General features: G+C 49.7%; 1 protein-coding gene across 1 annotated transcript in view; it reads left to right on the top strand.

Moving 5' to 3' along the window:
* The first annotated feature begins 429 nt into the window (after positions 1-429).
* WBP1 (WW domain binding protein 1) overlaps positions 430-15,984 on the top strand; it is a 53,451-nt gene continuing 37,896 nt past the window's right edge. Inside the window, exon 1 of the mRNA XM_078678790.1 lies at positions 430-627. Within this exon, the coding sequence (XP_078534916.1) occupies positions 538-627 (90 nt within the window). The 5' untranslated portion in view covers positions 430-537. The remainder of the gene's footprint in view (positions 628-15,984) is intronic.

The raw sequence follows: 15,984 nt of genomic DNA, 5'->3' as shown, positions 1-15,984 counted from the left end.
CGGCGCTCGTGACAGGCAAGGTCACGGACTCGGCGGTTTGTCTCTCTTTTATGTCTAACAAAACAAACAAGTTTCCCATGTCCTTCTTGTTACTGGGGGATGTCCAGGCAGTGAGGGGAAATTGAGTCACGTTGGGCGGGAGATGTTTCTAATTTTCCCCCCTCATTGGGTAGTTTTTTGTCGAAAACAAGCGTTCCGGGTCTTGATTGGCTGGTGAGTACGTCGCCTATCATGGAACGGCGTGCCCCGCGGGGCTCTTTGTCTACCCTGTTGTTTTAGAGAAGCCTTTGGTGAGGTGGAAGGGCGGGTTCACGAGGCAGGCGATTGGTGCACACGGGGTGTCTCTTTGGAGCGCCCCAGGTGATTGGCGGACCCTGCTGTCAGTGTGAGCTCCGCAGCGTGCGCTGATTGGCTGCGCGGCGGCAGGGAGCACTGCTGCTGGCCGGCGGGTGATGGCGGCTGCAGCGGCGGCGGAAGCCCTGGCGGAGCCGGGAGGCCGAGCGCGCGGCCGGCGGGGCGGCCGGTAGACGCGGAGGGATGGAGCGGGCCTGGCTGAGCCACGGGAACAGCAGCACGGAGCGGCCGGCGGGGGAGGAGACCTGGGCGGCCCGGCAGCGCCAGCTGCAGGTGAGGGAGGCGGCGACATGTCGCGACATAGCGGCCTATCGCGACACCCCGCGACATGACCCTCACTGGAGGGATGAGGGGCGGTGGACAGGGGAGGGAGGAGGGTAAATACACACTCCAAGGAAGAGGGGGACGGGTCCCCCCCGGAACCGGGGCAAATTAACCCGGGAGGGGAGAAGAGACGCTAAATATACACCAGGAGAAGAGAGGGGGTACGTGTGCCCCAGGATCAGGGTCAGATAAACCCTGGGGGAGGGGCCTGATAAATATACTCCAGGTGGACACAGGGGTCCATGTACCCTAAGAGGAGATAAGGGCAAATATACCTCAGAAAGATAGAGGGGGTTGGGGGGGGGGGGGTCAAGTGTACCCCTAGGAAGAAAGGGGAGGGGGTCACTATACCCCTAGGAGAAGAGAGGAGGGTCTGTATACCCATAGGAAGAACAGGGGGGGGGGGGGGGGGTCAGTTTGCCCTCAGGGGAAGGGAGGGGTGGATAGACTCTCAGCAAGGAGCTGGTAAATATCCCCCAGAAGAGGGTGTCAATAAATCAGAGAGAGGAATGATTGACACCAGGTTAAATCTCCCCTAGATCCTGATGTCTATATACACCCCACGTAGGAAGGGTCTATAAAGTGGAGTCAATGTGTGGCAGATATGCAGTGGGGACGTGGGAAGCGAGAATCGTGCGAGTAAATATACTCTGGGAAAGGGACAAAGTAAACCTACCCCATGGATAGCTTAAGAGTGGGTTTCATATACAACAGAGACAATGAGGCAGATATGCTCTTGAGTATAGAGTGGTGAGGTGTATAGTATCACAGCATCGAATCCTACTGTGCGGAGGGATAACCCCCCCCCCCTGGAAGAGGCAGATCAATAAGCCCCAGGTAGATGAACTAGCAACAGATCCCCCTAGGCAGAGAAAGCGGAGTGATCTTACTTAAGGCACTGAAAGATGGGAATCTCGCCCTAGGCAGGGCTGAGATTCATTTACAAAAGCGATGGGGGCAGGATATTTAAAACCTGGAGAGGTTCGTATATACTTCCCAGAGATTTACAACCTCCGATTCGTCTCACTCATTGATCTCTCCTTTCCCACTTTCAGCCTCTGGTGAGATTTTTACCTTCTTTGGGGCATACGCTTAGGAAGAGTCGAATCAGTCTATGAAGTGTGTGCTAAGGAGTAACATCTACTACAGGAATATAGGTGCAGAAATGGAAAATTGGCCTTCAGTATGTGGCAAAAGGTCTGCGTATACTCGTGCTCTAGTGTTTCATGTGTGTGTAACTGTAACACAGTTTAGTACTGGTGGGTTTAAGAAGAGTGCGAGGTTGTGATCCTTTCACTCCGACCGGGCAATACTGTCAAAAAGAAAACACGCCGTGGCAGTAATTACTAACTTTAATCCAGGAGTTGAATCCCTTCATTTATCAAGCACCTCAGCACTTTACTTGAAACGAAAGTTCCTGGCGCTGAGGCTGGGGGAACTGCGTTTTTTTGAAAAATCTTCCTGAATGGCACCGGGAAGACAGTGACACCCAAAGCAAGTTGTGCGGCCACCATACCCAGGGTTTGGAACATATAGTTTGCCTATGCCCAACAATGCTCACTTTTAGACGTTTATTATCGCGAGAATAATGGATAAGACTTGGAATCCGATCTTGCCGACAAGCCATAATACAGCCTTTAACCCGGACAACACAAAGCTGAATATCGGGTCAACGAAATTTGTTATTAAAGCATTAAGCCAGTTGGAAGTTATCGGGGCCGCTAACCCTGTCCCATTATTGCAGTGGGAAACTCCATCATTGGCCACATCAACAGCTTGTCGGTCATAAACAAATTGCTGATTCGAATTTGGTCCGCGAGACTTTTAACAGCAGCTAATAAGCCAAGTAGAGTTTTAATTAAAAAGTTAATTGTTGTTTTAAACAATTGTAACAAATGTATCCATTTTAGAAAATGTTAGTGCTTTTATATTGTAAGGGTTTTTAATTTACCAACAAAAAAGTTTTCATATTATGTGAGTGGGATACACCACAACAGTGGAGGCATGCTATTTCATATTCTCTGGTTGACTGTTAAATAGATTGTTTAACGGTGCTTCGAGCAGTTAGAGAGAGGGAAACAGATTTGTGTTTGAGCGTACTGTGGGGGCAGGGGGAGGAGTACATGTATTCTAATGAGTAGGGGCCTGTATCTCCTTATTTTGTCTAGGCTTTCCACAGCACCCTCAGTCGAGCCATGGTCTTGTGTAAGCGTCCCGGACTCTAATGCGAAGACTTGTTTTTCTGAGTATACATTATTCGCTTCGATAATTGACCAGGCTGAAAGCTAGATTACGCAATGTGAGTACAAAAGGGTGGCTGTACAGAATAGTGCCGCGTATTTTTGTACTTTTTACTTTACAACTGAGAACATTCTTGACTTGATGGTAGATGTCTGGCTCTTGGTGGTTTAAAAGAACTTAAACTAAGTGTTTTAAGAGCGATAAATAACAGAACCTTTGTACATTTCATGGTTATAGTTTGTGATACTGTCTGTTTATGAGAGATCCTTGCTGCAGTACCCGTGTGAAACCTTCGCTGCAATAGGTTGCTTCAGTGGGAAACTCCCATTAAGATATATAAATACAGGCATAAATCAGGGTTTGGGATGGGTAGTGGTACATGTGGTAAAGGTAATTTTATTAGTGAGTAAGGGTACAGGTATTTTTTTTTTACGGTGTAGGGTAGGGCTATAGGGTGATAAAGGTAATTTTTGGGTTGGGTAAGGATATTTGGTGGTAAGGTTGTATTTAGGGTTTAGGGGTGGGTATGGGGAGGTAAGGGTACTTATAGGGTTTAGGGGCAGGTAAGGGTATTGAGTGTGAGTTCAAGTTCAAGTTCGGGCATTTATATAGCGCACTACTCACCCAGAGGGTCTCAAGGCGCTAGAGGGAGGGGTTCATTGTTTGTCGAATAGCCAGGTTTTCAGTTCTTTTCTAAAGGAGATGTGGTTCTGAGTAAGGCGGAGGTGGGTGGGGAGTGAGTTCCAGGTCTTGGCAGCCAGGAAGGAGAAGGATCTGCCACCCATGGTGGATTTTCGGATGCGTGGGACTGCGGCGAGGGCTTGATTGGATGATCTTAGTTGGCGGGTGGGATTGTAGAAGGACAGTCGGGTGTTGAGGCATTCGGGTCCTAGATTATAAAGGGCCTTGTGTGCGTGGGTAAGGAGGCGGAAAGTAATTCTTTTGTTGACGGGAAGCCAGTGGAGGTTTTTTAGGTGTCCGGTGATGTGCTCTTGACGCGGGATGTCTAATATGAGTCTCGCTGACGCGTTTTGGATGCGCTGGAGTTTTTTATGTAATTTTGTTGTAATTCCGGCGTAAAGTGTGTTGCCATAATCCAGTCGGCTCGTGACCAGTGCATGGGTGACAGTCTTTCTTGTCTTGATGGGGATCCAGCGGAAGATCTTTTTGAGAATGCGAAGGACGTTAAAGCAGGAGGACGAGACGGCGTTGACTTGTCTGGACATTGAGAGAGAGGAGTCTAGAATGAAGCCAAGGTTACGTGCATGGTCTGTGGGTGTGGGTGCTGAGCCCAAAGCGGAAGGCCACCAAGAGTCGTCCCAAGCTGAGGGGGAGGATCCTAGGATGAGCACCTCCGTTTTGTCTGAGTTGAGTTTCAGGCGGCTCTGTTTCATCCATTCGGCTACTTCTTTCATACCTTCGTGAAGATTGGTTTTGGCGGTGTTGGGGTCTTTGGTGAGGGAAAGGATTAGCTGGGTGTCGTCGGCGTAGGAGATAATGTTGAGGTTGTGTTGACGCGCGTTAGAGGCGAGAGGACTCATGTAGACGTTGAGGAGGGTGGGGCTGAGTGAGGAACCTTGAGGTACGCCGCAGATGACTTCGGTGGCCTCTGAGTAGAATGGGGGGAGTCCGACTCTGAGTTCTCCCAGCTAGGAACGAGATGATCCAGTCCAAGGCTTTTCCTTGTATGCCGATGTTGTTGAGGCGTTGTATGAGGGTGCTGTGACAGACAGTGTCGAAGGCGGCGGAGAGGTCGAGTAGAATGAGGGCCACTGTTTTTCCGTTGTCCAGGAGTGCTCGGATGTCGTCGGTCGCCGCAATGAGGGCGGTTTCGGTGCTGTGTTTGGCTCGAAAGCCGTTCTGTGAGGGATCCAGGGAGTTGTTGGATTCAAGGAAGGCGGCGAGTTGGTTGTTGACGGCTTTCTCGATGACTTTGGCCGGGAAAGGGAGGAGGGATATGGGTCAGTAGTTTTTCAGTTCTGAGGGATCTGCTGTGGGTTTTTTCAGAAGGGCGCTGAGTTCGGCGTGTTTCCAGATTTCTGGAAAGGTGGCAGAGTTGAAAGAGCAGTTGATGACATCGCGGAGTTGGGGTGCGATGATGAAATCAGCTTTGTTGAAGATGTGGTGGGGACAGGGGTCAGAAGGCGAGCCAGAGTGGATTGAGTTCATGAGGCGAATGGTGTCTTCAGTGTTGATTGGGTTCCAGGCGTTGAGGTTGTTAGTTGGAGGGGTGGGATCTGAAGGGGGTGGGGCGGGTTGATCACTGGGAATATTCTTGAAGCTGTTGTGGATGTCGGCAATTTTGTTGTAGAAGAAGGAGGATAGCGCATCGCAGAGGTCTTGGGAGGGAGTAATGTCGTTGGATGCTGCGGTAGGGTTGGTGAATTCTTTGACGATATTGAAGAGTTCCTTGCTGTTATGAGAATTGTTGTCGAGACGGTCCTTGAATGCTGATTTCTTATCGGATCAGTTGGTGGTGTTTGCGGGTGGCTGTCTTGAGGGAGGCCATGTTGTCTGAGGTTGGGACTTTTCTCCACTTCTTCTCCAGGGTGCGGCATAGCTTCTTGGATTTTTTAAGTTCATCGTTGAACCAGGGAGCCTTTTTGCTGGATGATTTCAACTGGTGCTTTTTCAGGGGTGCTAGTTCGTCCGCACTGTGGGTAATCCACTGCCTGAGGTTGGTGGCTGCTTGGTCTGGGTCCATTGCTAGGGTGGGAGGGCTTTGGTTGAGTGATGTGAGGAGTTGGTCGGTGGTGATTTTGTTCCAGTTTCTCCGGGGGTTGGGTTGTGGGCGGTTGTGGGTCAGGGTGGTTTGGTAGCTGAAGTGAATACAGCTGTGATCCGTCCAGTGGAGAGCTGTAGTGCGATCGAAGGAGATGTGCTTGCTGGAGGTGAAGATAGGGTCGAGCGTGTGTCCGGCTGTGTGAGTGGGGTGTCAACAAGTTGTTTGAGTCCGAGATTGGACAGGTTGTCCAGAAGGGTGGTGGTGGTGTTGTCGAGTATGTTTTCAAGGTGGTAGTTGAGGTCTCCTAGAAGAATGTAGTTCTCGGAGGCGAGGGCGTGCGGGCTGACGAAGTCTGTGATGTCGTCGTTGAATTGAGAGCGGGTGCCTGGAGGCCTGTAAATGAGGGTGCCTCTAAGGGTGGTCCTGGGGTCGGTGTGGATCTGAAAGTGGAGATGTTCGGCGGTTGCAAGATTGTCGTCAGAGCTGGTTGTGATTTTGATGGTGTTTCTGTGGACGATGGCGATGCCTCCTCCAGATTGATAGGTGCGGTCTTTTCGAATAATCTTGTAAGAGTCCGGTATGGCTATGGCGATGTCGGGGGCAGAAGATGCGTTCATCCATGTTTCAGTAAGGAAGGCGATGTCAGGTGACGCAGTGTTGATTAGGTCCCAGAGTTCTGTTGCATGTCTGTGGACCGAGCGGGTGTTCAGTAGGATGCATTTCAGGCGGTTGGGTTCGGAGCTGTGTGTGGAGGAAGTGGGTTTGGTGAGGGTCCTGAAGCAGTTGAACTTGCAGGATAGGCAGGCGAATGGGCCGTGGGTACGTCCTGGGGTAGCTTCGCAGCATAGTGGGGTGCGTCCGGGGTTGAGGGCGAGGAGAGTAGCGGCATCGTATGTGACTCTAGAGGGTTGGGAGCGGCGGGGGCCAGGGGGTCTGGCGCTGGGCGCGGTCCAGGCGCGGACGGGCGTAGACGGGCTTACCTTTGGCGCGACTGGGGCGAGGTCGCTGCGCGTAAACGCTGCGCGTGGGTGCATCTGACATAAATGGAGAAGTGGAGGGGGCGGAGCGTGGGAGGCGGGAGCGTAGGGGGAGGGACGGGCTGCAGGCACAACAAAATGGATGCAACAACAACAGGGCAATAGGACGCTGTGGGCAATGCGAGTTAACACACGGGCACAATTAAAATGAAAATCAAATTCAAAAGCAATGCGGAGCGAAGACAAGGCAGATATGCAGAGTCGGCAAGGCAATGCGGAGCGTTCGCACTTTAGCAAATTAGGACACACAGAGCAATGTGAAGCGCAACGCAGCGGAGCGGGTGCTAATGCTATAAAGATAATATTAAAATTTAGGCTGTGGCAGTGGTGAGGGATCAGCGCTACGATACCGGTTGCAGCGCTATGTAGTCAGGAGGAAGGGTGGAGCGACCGCTTCACGCGAAGTCAGGCTGGTCACAGAGTTTCCCAGCTGGGCCGGTCCTGGAGACTCGTGGGTGGGAGGGGGAGCTGGGAGGCGGGAGCGTAGGGGGAGGGACGGGCTGCAGGCACAACAAAATGGATGCAACAACAGGGCAATAGGACGCTGTGGGCAATGCGAGTTAACACACGGGCACAATTAAAATGAAAATCAAATTCAAAAGCAATGCGGAGCGAAGACAAGGCAGATATGCAGAGTCGGCAAGGCAATGCGGAGCGTTCGCACTTTAGCAAATTAGGACACACAGAGCAATGTGGAGCGCAACGCAGCGGAGCGGGTGCTAATGCTATAAAGATAATATTCAAATTTAGGCTGTGGCAGTGGTGAGGGATCAGCGCTACGATACCGGTTGCAGCGCTATGTAGTCAGGAGGAAGGGTGGAGCGACCGCTTCACGCGAAGTCAGGCTGGTCACCTGATGTTGAGTAGTGTTAGGGGTTTAGTGGTGGGTAGGGACAGGGTGGTAAGCCTACCTTTAGGGTTCGGTAGGGGTATTCAAGGTAATTTAATGAAGGGGGGTGTGGGGGCAGGGTCCCCCTCCAAACAAATGAAAAAAAGATTGGAAAAATATATAGTTTCAATTAACTATACCTAATGGTGTGTGCATGGTACATGCAAGCGATGTAAAGTCATACATTTTGCCTCAATGACATTAGAATTTAATGTTTCGATGCACGAAAATTCACAGATTTTGTGGCAAATGCGTATATCTAGCACATTTGGTAAGTTAATTTGACCCAAGGGCAATTCAAGTGAACAGCCTTTACAATAGGACAGCATCACCACTGTGTTGTCTTATCCCTTTGTTTTTGTAGAAAGAAGATGCCTTTACAATCTCTACTTTAAGTAAATGTATCCATGCTCAATCCCCTCCCCGTTAAACAAACAAGGTGTCATATATTGACCCCTTGGTGACAGCTGCCCAGTCTCGGTGCAGGCCTTGTTTCTGGCTATTGCAATCGAGGTTTTCTCATCTTTGTTCAAAAAGCCCATGCTTTGCCCATGAGTTTTATCATCTTGTGTGATCTCGCATTTGCTGACCATTGCAGTGATCAAAAGGATTCATGATGCAGGTCATTGGTTGTTACTCTGACCCACTTAGGGCGAAATCTCCGCTGATGTTTGTAGCAGATGGGCCTGGCATCCCAAAGCAATGACTACAAATGATGACCACCCTTGGACATGTCAAAGAACACACACCACCAGTGTAGACAATATAGCTGGGTGATGAAGCAAAGACACTTCTTCATTTAGATGGGCCGTTACACCGTTCCTACATAAGTGAGGAGTAGAGCAACATAAAGAGACTATTGTACACAACTCTATTTTCATAGATAAAATAAAACTGAACGGCCTTCACTCATATAGTGGATGACACACTTACTTAGCTTGACCAGAATGAATTTTGCCTAATAATACTACTCAATCTCTCATCTGCATTTGACACTGTCAAACATGACAATCTACTTAACCTTTCCGAATCTAGGTTGGGTCTCTCAGGCACTGTACTAAAATGGTTTGCCTCGTTTCTCAACAACAGAACTCTGAGTCAAATCCAATCAAACTCTATCCAACTCCAGTCCCTGCACGCTGTGTGTGCCCAAGGGTCCTCGCTCTCCCCCACGCTCTTTAACCTTTTCATTGAACCCTTTACTGTAATCCTCAAAGCTTCAAACATCAATATCACATGTATGTGGATGATACCCAACTGTGCATGAAAATCTCCTTCACCTGAAGATATCAAGTCACTCAACGGAACCCTGCACAAAACACTAAACTGGCTAACCTCTAACCGCCTCAAACTAAATGCCCTTAAAACGAAATTCCTCCTCATCTCACCCACTAGGCAAGCCCCCATTGTTAAGAAATATCTAACAAACCTTTCGGCTCTCAACTGCACACCACGCATCATTGATTCCACAAAATCACTAGAAATGGTGCTAGATAAGAACTTAAACCTGCAGGGTCACATCAGAGCATCTATCAAAGGAGCGAACGATCAACTGAGCAGCCCAAGAAAACTCAAACCCTACCTTCCCCATGATGACTTCAAATCTGCTGTTTTTGGAAAAGGGGGGGTGGTGATGGACAGAGCTTCTGAATGATGCAGAATACTCTTACCAAGTCAAGAGATCATGGTTTTAATCCATCACCGTTTTTTAGCTCACTGCACCATCCCAGCTCAGAACCTGGCTATATGCAAATTAGTCTGTTCCTGTCCCAGTGCATGATGGGAACAGGGCAAACCAAACTACCAAGCCAATTCTTTTTTTTTTTTTTTTTTTTTTTTTTAACCTTTATTGAAAGACACGTAGAAGTACAAGCGCAGGCCTACAACCACAGGGGCCGGCCGCAAAAGCAGGAGAGTCAAAAAAGGGGCAACATCAATGCGTACAATAGAATGAATACAGGATAGACGTAAAATAAAGACGTTAAACAGTCAGCGCCAGGATAAGAAAGGTTTCATTTTACATTTTATAGAGGAGGCAGCAACCATATCTACCGGGCGTCACGCAACATATACAGAAAAAGAGGGGGGGGGCGGGAGGGAGACAGCCCCCCACGCAATCAAATAACCCTAGTAGGGCGAAGCCCAAAGACATCCCACGCCCAGCAAAAGTTCAAAAATAAAGGTCAAATGTCAGCAAACAAATAACGTGGACGCCACATGTACAGCCCTCCCGCCCCGGAAAAGGAGAAAGTGCGGACACTTACGAAACAAAGGAGTGAAAACAAAGGGACATAGCCCACCCCCTGAAAAAGGAAAAAGGGACCATAGAACAAAACAAACTAAAATAACAAACACCCCCCCCCCCCCCCCCCCACCCTACATCACTGTAATGGCTACGGCCTACCCCACTAAACAGCGTGCCTGTCGCCCAGAGTCACCCGAAATATAGAAGAAAGAGAAAGGGAATAATAACAAAGAAAGAGAAAGAAGAAGGAGAGAGAAGGAGAGGAAAAAGAAGGACAGGAGAGGAGAGGAGCCAGCGATCGAAACATGGAATACTACCCCGCCCGCAATAACGGATCACCAATCGAGGTCGAAAAGGACATTGAAAAAAGCCCACACAAGGATGAAAAACAAGAACTAACCAAAATAATGAGGCCTGGAGATGCCATTTAAAAGGGTCCCACAGGTACTCCGGCACAATCACCCCTGTCCACTTTTATGAAGAGTCGAGCTTCCAGACTCCGCCACGGCCGAAAAGCAGAATGATACAGTGGGTCCATACCAGTCCAGGAAGGCCAGTGGGATCTCCGCAAAACACCGTCCCGGCCAACAAGAAGCAACCAGGAGAACTCGGCAGCAGTCAGAATGCAAAAGTACCTCAACGATCCACGTGGCCAAGCACAATATCTGGGCTGTCCAGCACGAAGCAGAGAAATCAGGATGTAGGAAACACTGCAGCATCGGCACCGGGTCCACATGATCCCATAGAATCAAACACCCAGCTGGAGATCCCAGCACAGCAGCCGGAGAAGTTTCAACCATCACAATTCGGGAAGACGACACCGCATCACAAAATGGCGGAGCAGCCACGGCGGAGATCCGCGACTCCAAGTCTCGGCACCTCAAGGACAGGTCGATCCCCAGAGCAGCCAGGGCAGACAAGACAGCACTCCGAGTAGGGGCCGCCCGAATCAAACGAGGGCTGGAGAAGACAAATGCAGCAACTTCCCTGTCTCCAGGAGAAAGACTCTCCGAGGGGCCATCCGCCATCTTAAGCACAGCGCCCGCCGCCATCATCGTGGGCGCCTCCAAGGCCACCAGGAGCACCGGCGGCCCCAGGGCACACAACCGATCCGCGGCGGATGGCGCTCGGCGGAGAAAGGAGTCACCAGAAGAACGGGCGTGCTCCCCACAACACTCGGGGGGGAGCCCAGCACCGGACCCCGGGCGGGACAAGCAACAGGAGTGGGCTACCACTTGAGGGGTGCCGGACAGCGTGGCTTCTCTTCGTCGGGCCGGCAGGCAATCGGACATACGGGGTGGCCCACCCGCGGGGGTGGGTCCGCTCCAGGGCTTCCGGCCCGCGGCTCTCAGGCTCCCAGCATCGGGTCTCTCCACCGGTTCCGGACCGCCGGTACTCCGAACATCTCCGGGCAAGCACAGCACTCGAGGCCCCGGCGTCAGGGCCGGGAAGGCCAGCAAGGCAACAAGGGCAGAACGCCGAAATGACTGCACGCCAGAGCCCCGGACAAGGATGGTAAGTGAAGGCTTTTCCTTGGTGACCAAATTCGGAACACCCCGAACAGGATGAAATACAGGATAGGTGGCGGGGAGGAAGAAATCACGGAGCGAGGCGGTTATGCGACCGTTCCGATCGCCATCTTGGCTCCTCCCAAGCCAATTCTTATACTGGGAAGGAAACAAGCTTCCGGGGACCGGTTTCTGGCATCACAGCCTTCTTCGGCCCGGCTTGCTTGAATCCAGATGGTGCAATGAGCAAGGTACTCACGTCTGAGTATACCCTCCCACACATAGTGTGGATAAAACCGATTATGGTACAAGAATTGGCTTGGTAGTTTGGTTTGCCCTGTTCCCAGCATGCACTGGGACAGGAACAGACTAATTTGCATATAGCCAGGTTCTGAGCTGGGATGGTGCATTGAGCTAAAAAACTGTGATGGATTAAAACCATGATCTCTTGACTTGGTAAGAGTATTCTGCATCATTCAGAAACTCTGTCCATCACCACCCCCCTTTTCCAAAATCAATTCAAATCTGCTGTGCCAGCACTAGACAGCTCAAGACTAGAATACAGCTGTGCTACTCTATGCGGGCTTCCGAACCAACCACATCTCCGGACCTGAAATCGCTCGACTGGCTTCCGTTTGAATCAAGGATCCAGTTAAAAATTGCATGTGTGATTCATGGAGACTACACTTGAACACTCCTCTGTACCTGGCAAATAAGCTCGAACTATAGGGAGGCTCCCGGCCCTCTAGGAGCACCAGCACCCTGCTGCTTAAGCCGAAGAAATAAAATAAATAAAAACCTACAATCGTACATTCTCTAGTATTGCACCGAAAATTTGTAACTCCCTACCTGTGGAAACAGGACCGATTCCTTCAACATTTTCCCTCAAAAGGGAAGTGAAATGCCTTCTGATGAACGCTGCGTTGAGCTAGAAGTTTTTTCTCCCTTTGTCTCCTATCTTGTTTAGCCGATTACTCTGCTACCTAGCGTTTGCTACGGCCTCAAGTGTCGCCCGCTAAGATGTCAGTATGTTGCTGATGTATATTTTTCTACTTTGTCTTCCAGAGCTATCTAACTGTCTTCTACAACTCGTATGTAAAGCGCTCTGATACCGGCTTGGGTCATGTTCGCGCTATACAAAACTCTAAAAATAAATAACTCTAAAGCAGCTACACCTGTTCTATGTGGCTCACAGTTAAAATTGCTGCTTTATAGCTGCATGCATGCTAGCCCTTAACCACCCATAATTTGCCCTCATGAAACTGAGAGGTACAAACTACAATGCATGAGGCACATTGTCAGCTCTGGTGATCCCAAGTCACCAGCTCAACTGGAGTCTGGAGAAGAACTGCTTACTGTCAGAGCCATGCCTGCACTTCTGCCCTCTGGTGTATTTGGCAGCATTATCCTTGTTACCCATCTTAATACTGGTCAACAGTAGTACTGCACTAAATTGTTTGACACTTTCATACTTCTACTCTTGCAAGTGGCAAAACCTTCTTTCTTTTCAAAAACACATGTAGCACACCACGAATCGGCATGATCTGCACTTATAAGAGTGATTTGACGTGTGTACTAAAGGGTTACCCTCTTCGTGCAGATTTGGATGAACAGTGAATATCTGTGCTCCAATACCCAGGATACAGATATTTTACTTCATTTAGGTCTTTGTTGACTTGGGCCCCACTCCATTTTAATTGTTCTGCATGCCTCATCTTTTAAGCAGACGATCGCCCAGTAATGGGCATCTTTGAAGACTTATCACAAAGGTGGCTTTCCACCACGTGAAGGTACAGTTGGATCTCTATTTCTCACATTATCTCATTGATGGTCACAGTGGTCCTGTTTCAGGATCTGCAGTGGTCTTTTCCCTGGGCTCCCAGACAATCATCATATAAATTGGTGCAGATAAAGAACCGTTCTGCACTACTCCTATTTAGCTTGCAAGTTATGGCTATTCTCCCTAGGTTTAGTCTCTCAATTGGGTTAAAAAAATGTATTGCTTTGAAGTGTAGACGATTACCCACAACATGATTTACGGCCATGGCCCAGCCAGCCCCTAAACCAGGCTACTGTATTCCTCCCAGCCAACTGGATGTCTAATACCTGCTTCCCAGAGCCTGCTGCACCTGCCACTGGACAGGTGCATTAGTGGGTATTTTATACATTTCCCAAAGTTCCTCCGTTTGGAACTTCATTTTGCCAACATTTTATTCTGAATTGGATGATTGAAGTTCAAAATAGAGCTGACGACGACCTGTTCGTCTTCATGGGATGATGCCCCATGGGATCGGTAGAATCATTCACCGGCCTCTATCGCACAAGAGGCTGAGCAACCACAGCGTCTTGGATCAGCCTGGTCATTCTTGCTTTGCCTACCTACAGTCCGCCACGTATGCTCTGCCTTCTTTGGCATTAGGTCAGGCCTTGCCGGGCGCATCAAAATGCTGCAAACCTAATACTGCAGACGTGATGTCTGAGCATATAGGGGTGCTACAACCCAGAGCCTTTCACTACAAAGAAAGGATGGACAGATCGCAGCATGCACAAATAATTGATAATTTAAAGACCATAGAAAGTACTACCATACTATGGTTGAATCAGCAATTCCTTCCGAGGGGGAAGGGAAAGTAGTCCAATCTTGCTGACACCATCTTCATACTTGGCAGTCGGAGTAAAACTATCCTGAGGCAGCAGTCATACAGTTACATTGGATGCTTTCAGTTAGCGCAGTCTGGCTGTTGAGCAACTGAAAGCATGTCCATACATCTGAGGGTGCATCTGGAGCTTCATGAACCATCTCAATCTTGAATATTGTACCCAGGCAACCACATACACGCAGTGGAGGTATTTCTACTTACATTGGTGCAGCCTTTTCTTTCCCCGACCAACATGAAATTAGGACCCGTGTGTTTCTAAGATTTGATCTGAGTGATTGTAAGGTCAACAGGTCCCCCATTATATTTTTGTTTGGAAGCTGCTTGTGCCCGGGCACAATGCCATCTGTTCCATGTCCCATCTTCTGTTAGTGTGTGGGTTCATGGTCTTCCATGTCCATCTCAAACTTGAAGCAGAGTAAGGCGAAAGGGCCCCAGTGGCTGAATGAATGGGATTGGTGATGTAAAGCAGGCTGTTATCCAAAGCAGACAGAATCTGACAGGATTGTGTAGCCCAGACTTCAACTGAAAGCCACCCAGTTTGTATCTGCGTCTGGTTCATGTCACCTCTCTTCTCTAAACCTCCTTCCTCTAACTCTTGGGCCTTGGCTCCATACTCGGTCATCCACGATACAATTGCTGAAGCATTTCTTTCCTGGATCCTTCCAGGAAGTATATCATTGAGTCTAATTTTTGGCCTTGTTTCTGATTGATGTAAAGTGCTGTATTTAATATAGGGATACACTTTACTATCCGTATGCGATTTCAAAAGGAAAAAACCTGTACTTGGATTTCCTTTGGGGGGGGGGGGGGGTGGGGGGTGGCAGGTTGGTGAGCTTGCATCGCTGCCCATGATGTACCTGTAAATAAGACAAACTATTATATTTTCTTCCCCTATAAATACTTGGGGTGACTTGTAAAGAACGACTACTCAGCCTCTGTGGGTCAGTCAAAGAGCCAGGTCCTGAGGTCCTTCCTAAATTGAGGCAGTGACAGTGATTGCCTGAGGTGGAGAGTCAGGGTGTTCCAGGTCTTTGGTGCGAGGTAGGAGAAGGACCTGCCTCCGGCCGTGGTCTTGTGGATACGTAGGACGGCAGCCAGGGCCCTTTGGGCTGAGTGGAGGTCTCTGGTGGGTGCGAGGAATGCGAGGCAGTGGTTGAGGTATGCAGGTGCCACGTCGTATGGGGCTTTAAAGATGTGTATGAGGAGTTTGAAGGTGATTCTTTTGTTGATTGGGAGCCACTGGAAGGCTCTTAGGTGGCCGGTGATGTGGCTGCGGCAAGGGATATTGAGGATGAGTCTGGCTGAGGCGTTCTAAATGTACTGCAAGTTGCTTGAGTTTCTGGGTGATACCAGCATAGACTGCATTTCCCGTAGTCGTTTGCCGGTGATGAGTGAGTGGGTGATTGTCTTTCTGGATTTGGTGGGGATCCACTTGAAGATCTTTCGGAGCAGGCGTAGCGTGGGGAAGCTGGATTTGGCAGTTCATGGTGAGCCAGTTCATGGTGAGCGAGAAGTCAAGAATGATGCTGCACATTTGTGCCTGGTCTGTGGGTGTGGAGGTTCCAAGATCTGCAGGCCACCAGGATCCGTCCCAGGCAGAGGGGGTGGAGGCCAGGATGAAGACTTCAGTCTTCTCCGAGTTTAGTTTAAGGCAGCAGTTCTTCATCCGGATGACGACAGCCTTCATCACGTCCTAGAAGTTGTGTTTGGTGGCTGGGTTCGTTGGTGAGTGAGAGAATCAGCATAGGAGACTGTTGAGTCCGTGGTTCCTGACGATGGCAGCGAGTGGGGCAGTGTCCATGTTGAAGAGAGTAGGGCTTAGGGAGGAGGAGGTGGTCTGCAGTTTTGCTTCGGTTGAGGAGGGTGTAGACGTTGTTTAGTGGCAAGGAGGGCGGTTTCGGTGCTGTGGTTGCCTCACAAGCTGAATTGGGATAGGTCCAGGATGTGATTCAACTTTGATGAACTCAAAGTTGGTCGCTGATGGCCTTGAAGGGGAGTAGA

This window comes from Lissotriton helveticus, chromosome 2_2 (assembly GCF_964261635.1).
Source record: "Lissotriton helveticus chromosome 2_2, aLisHel1.1, whole genome shotgun sequence".
Classification (NCBI taxonomy): domain Eukaryota; kingdom Metazoa; phylum Chordata; class Amphibia; order Caudata; family Salamandridae; genus Lissotriton; species Lissotriton helveticus.
This window is presented reverse-complemented; position numbering and strand designations above follow the sequence as displayed.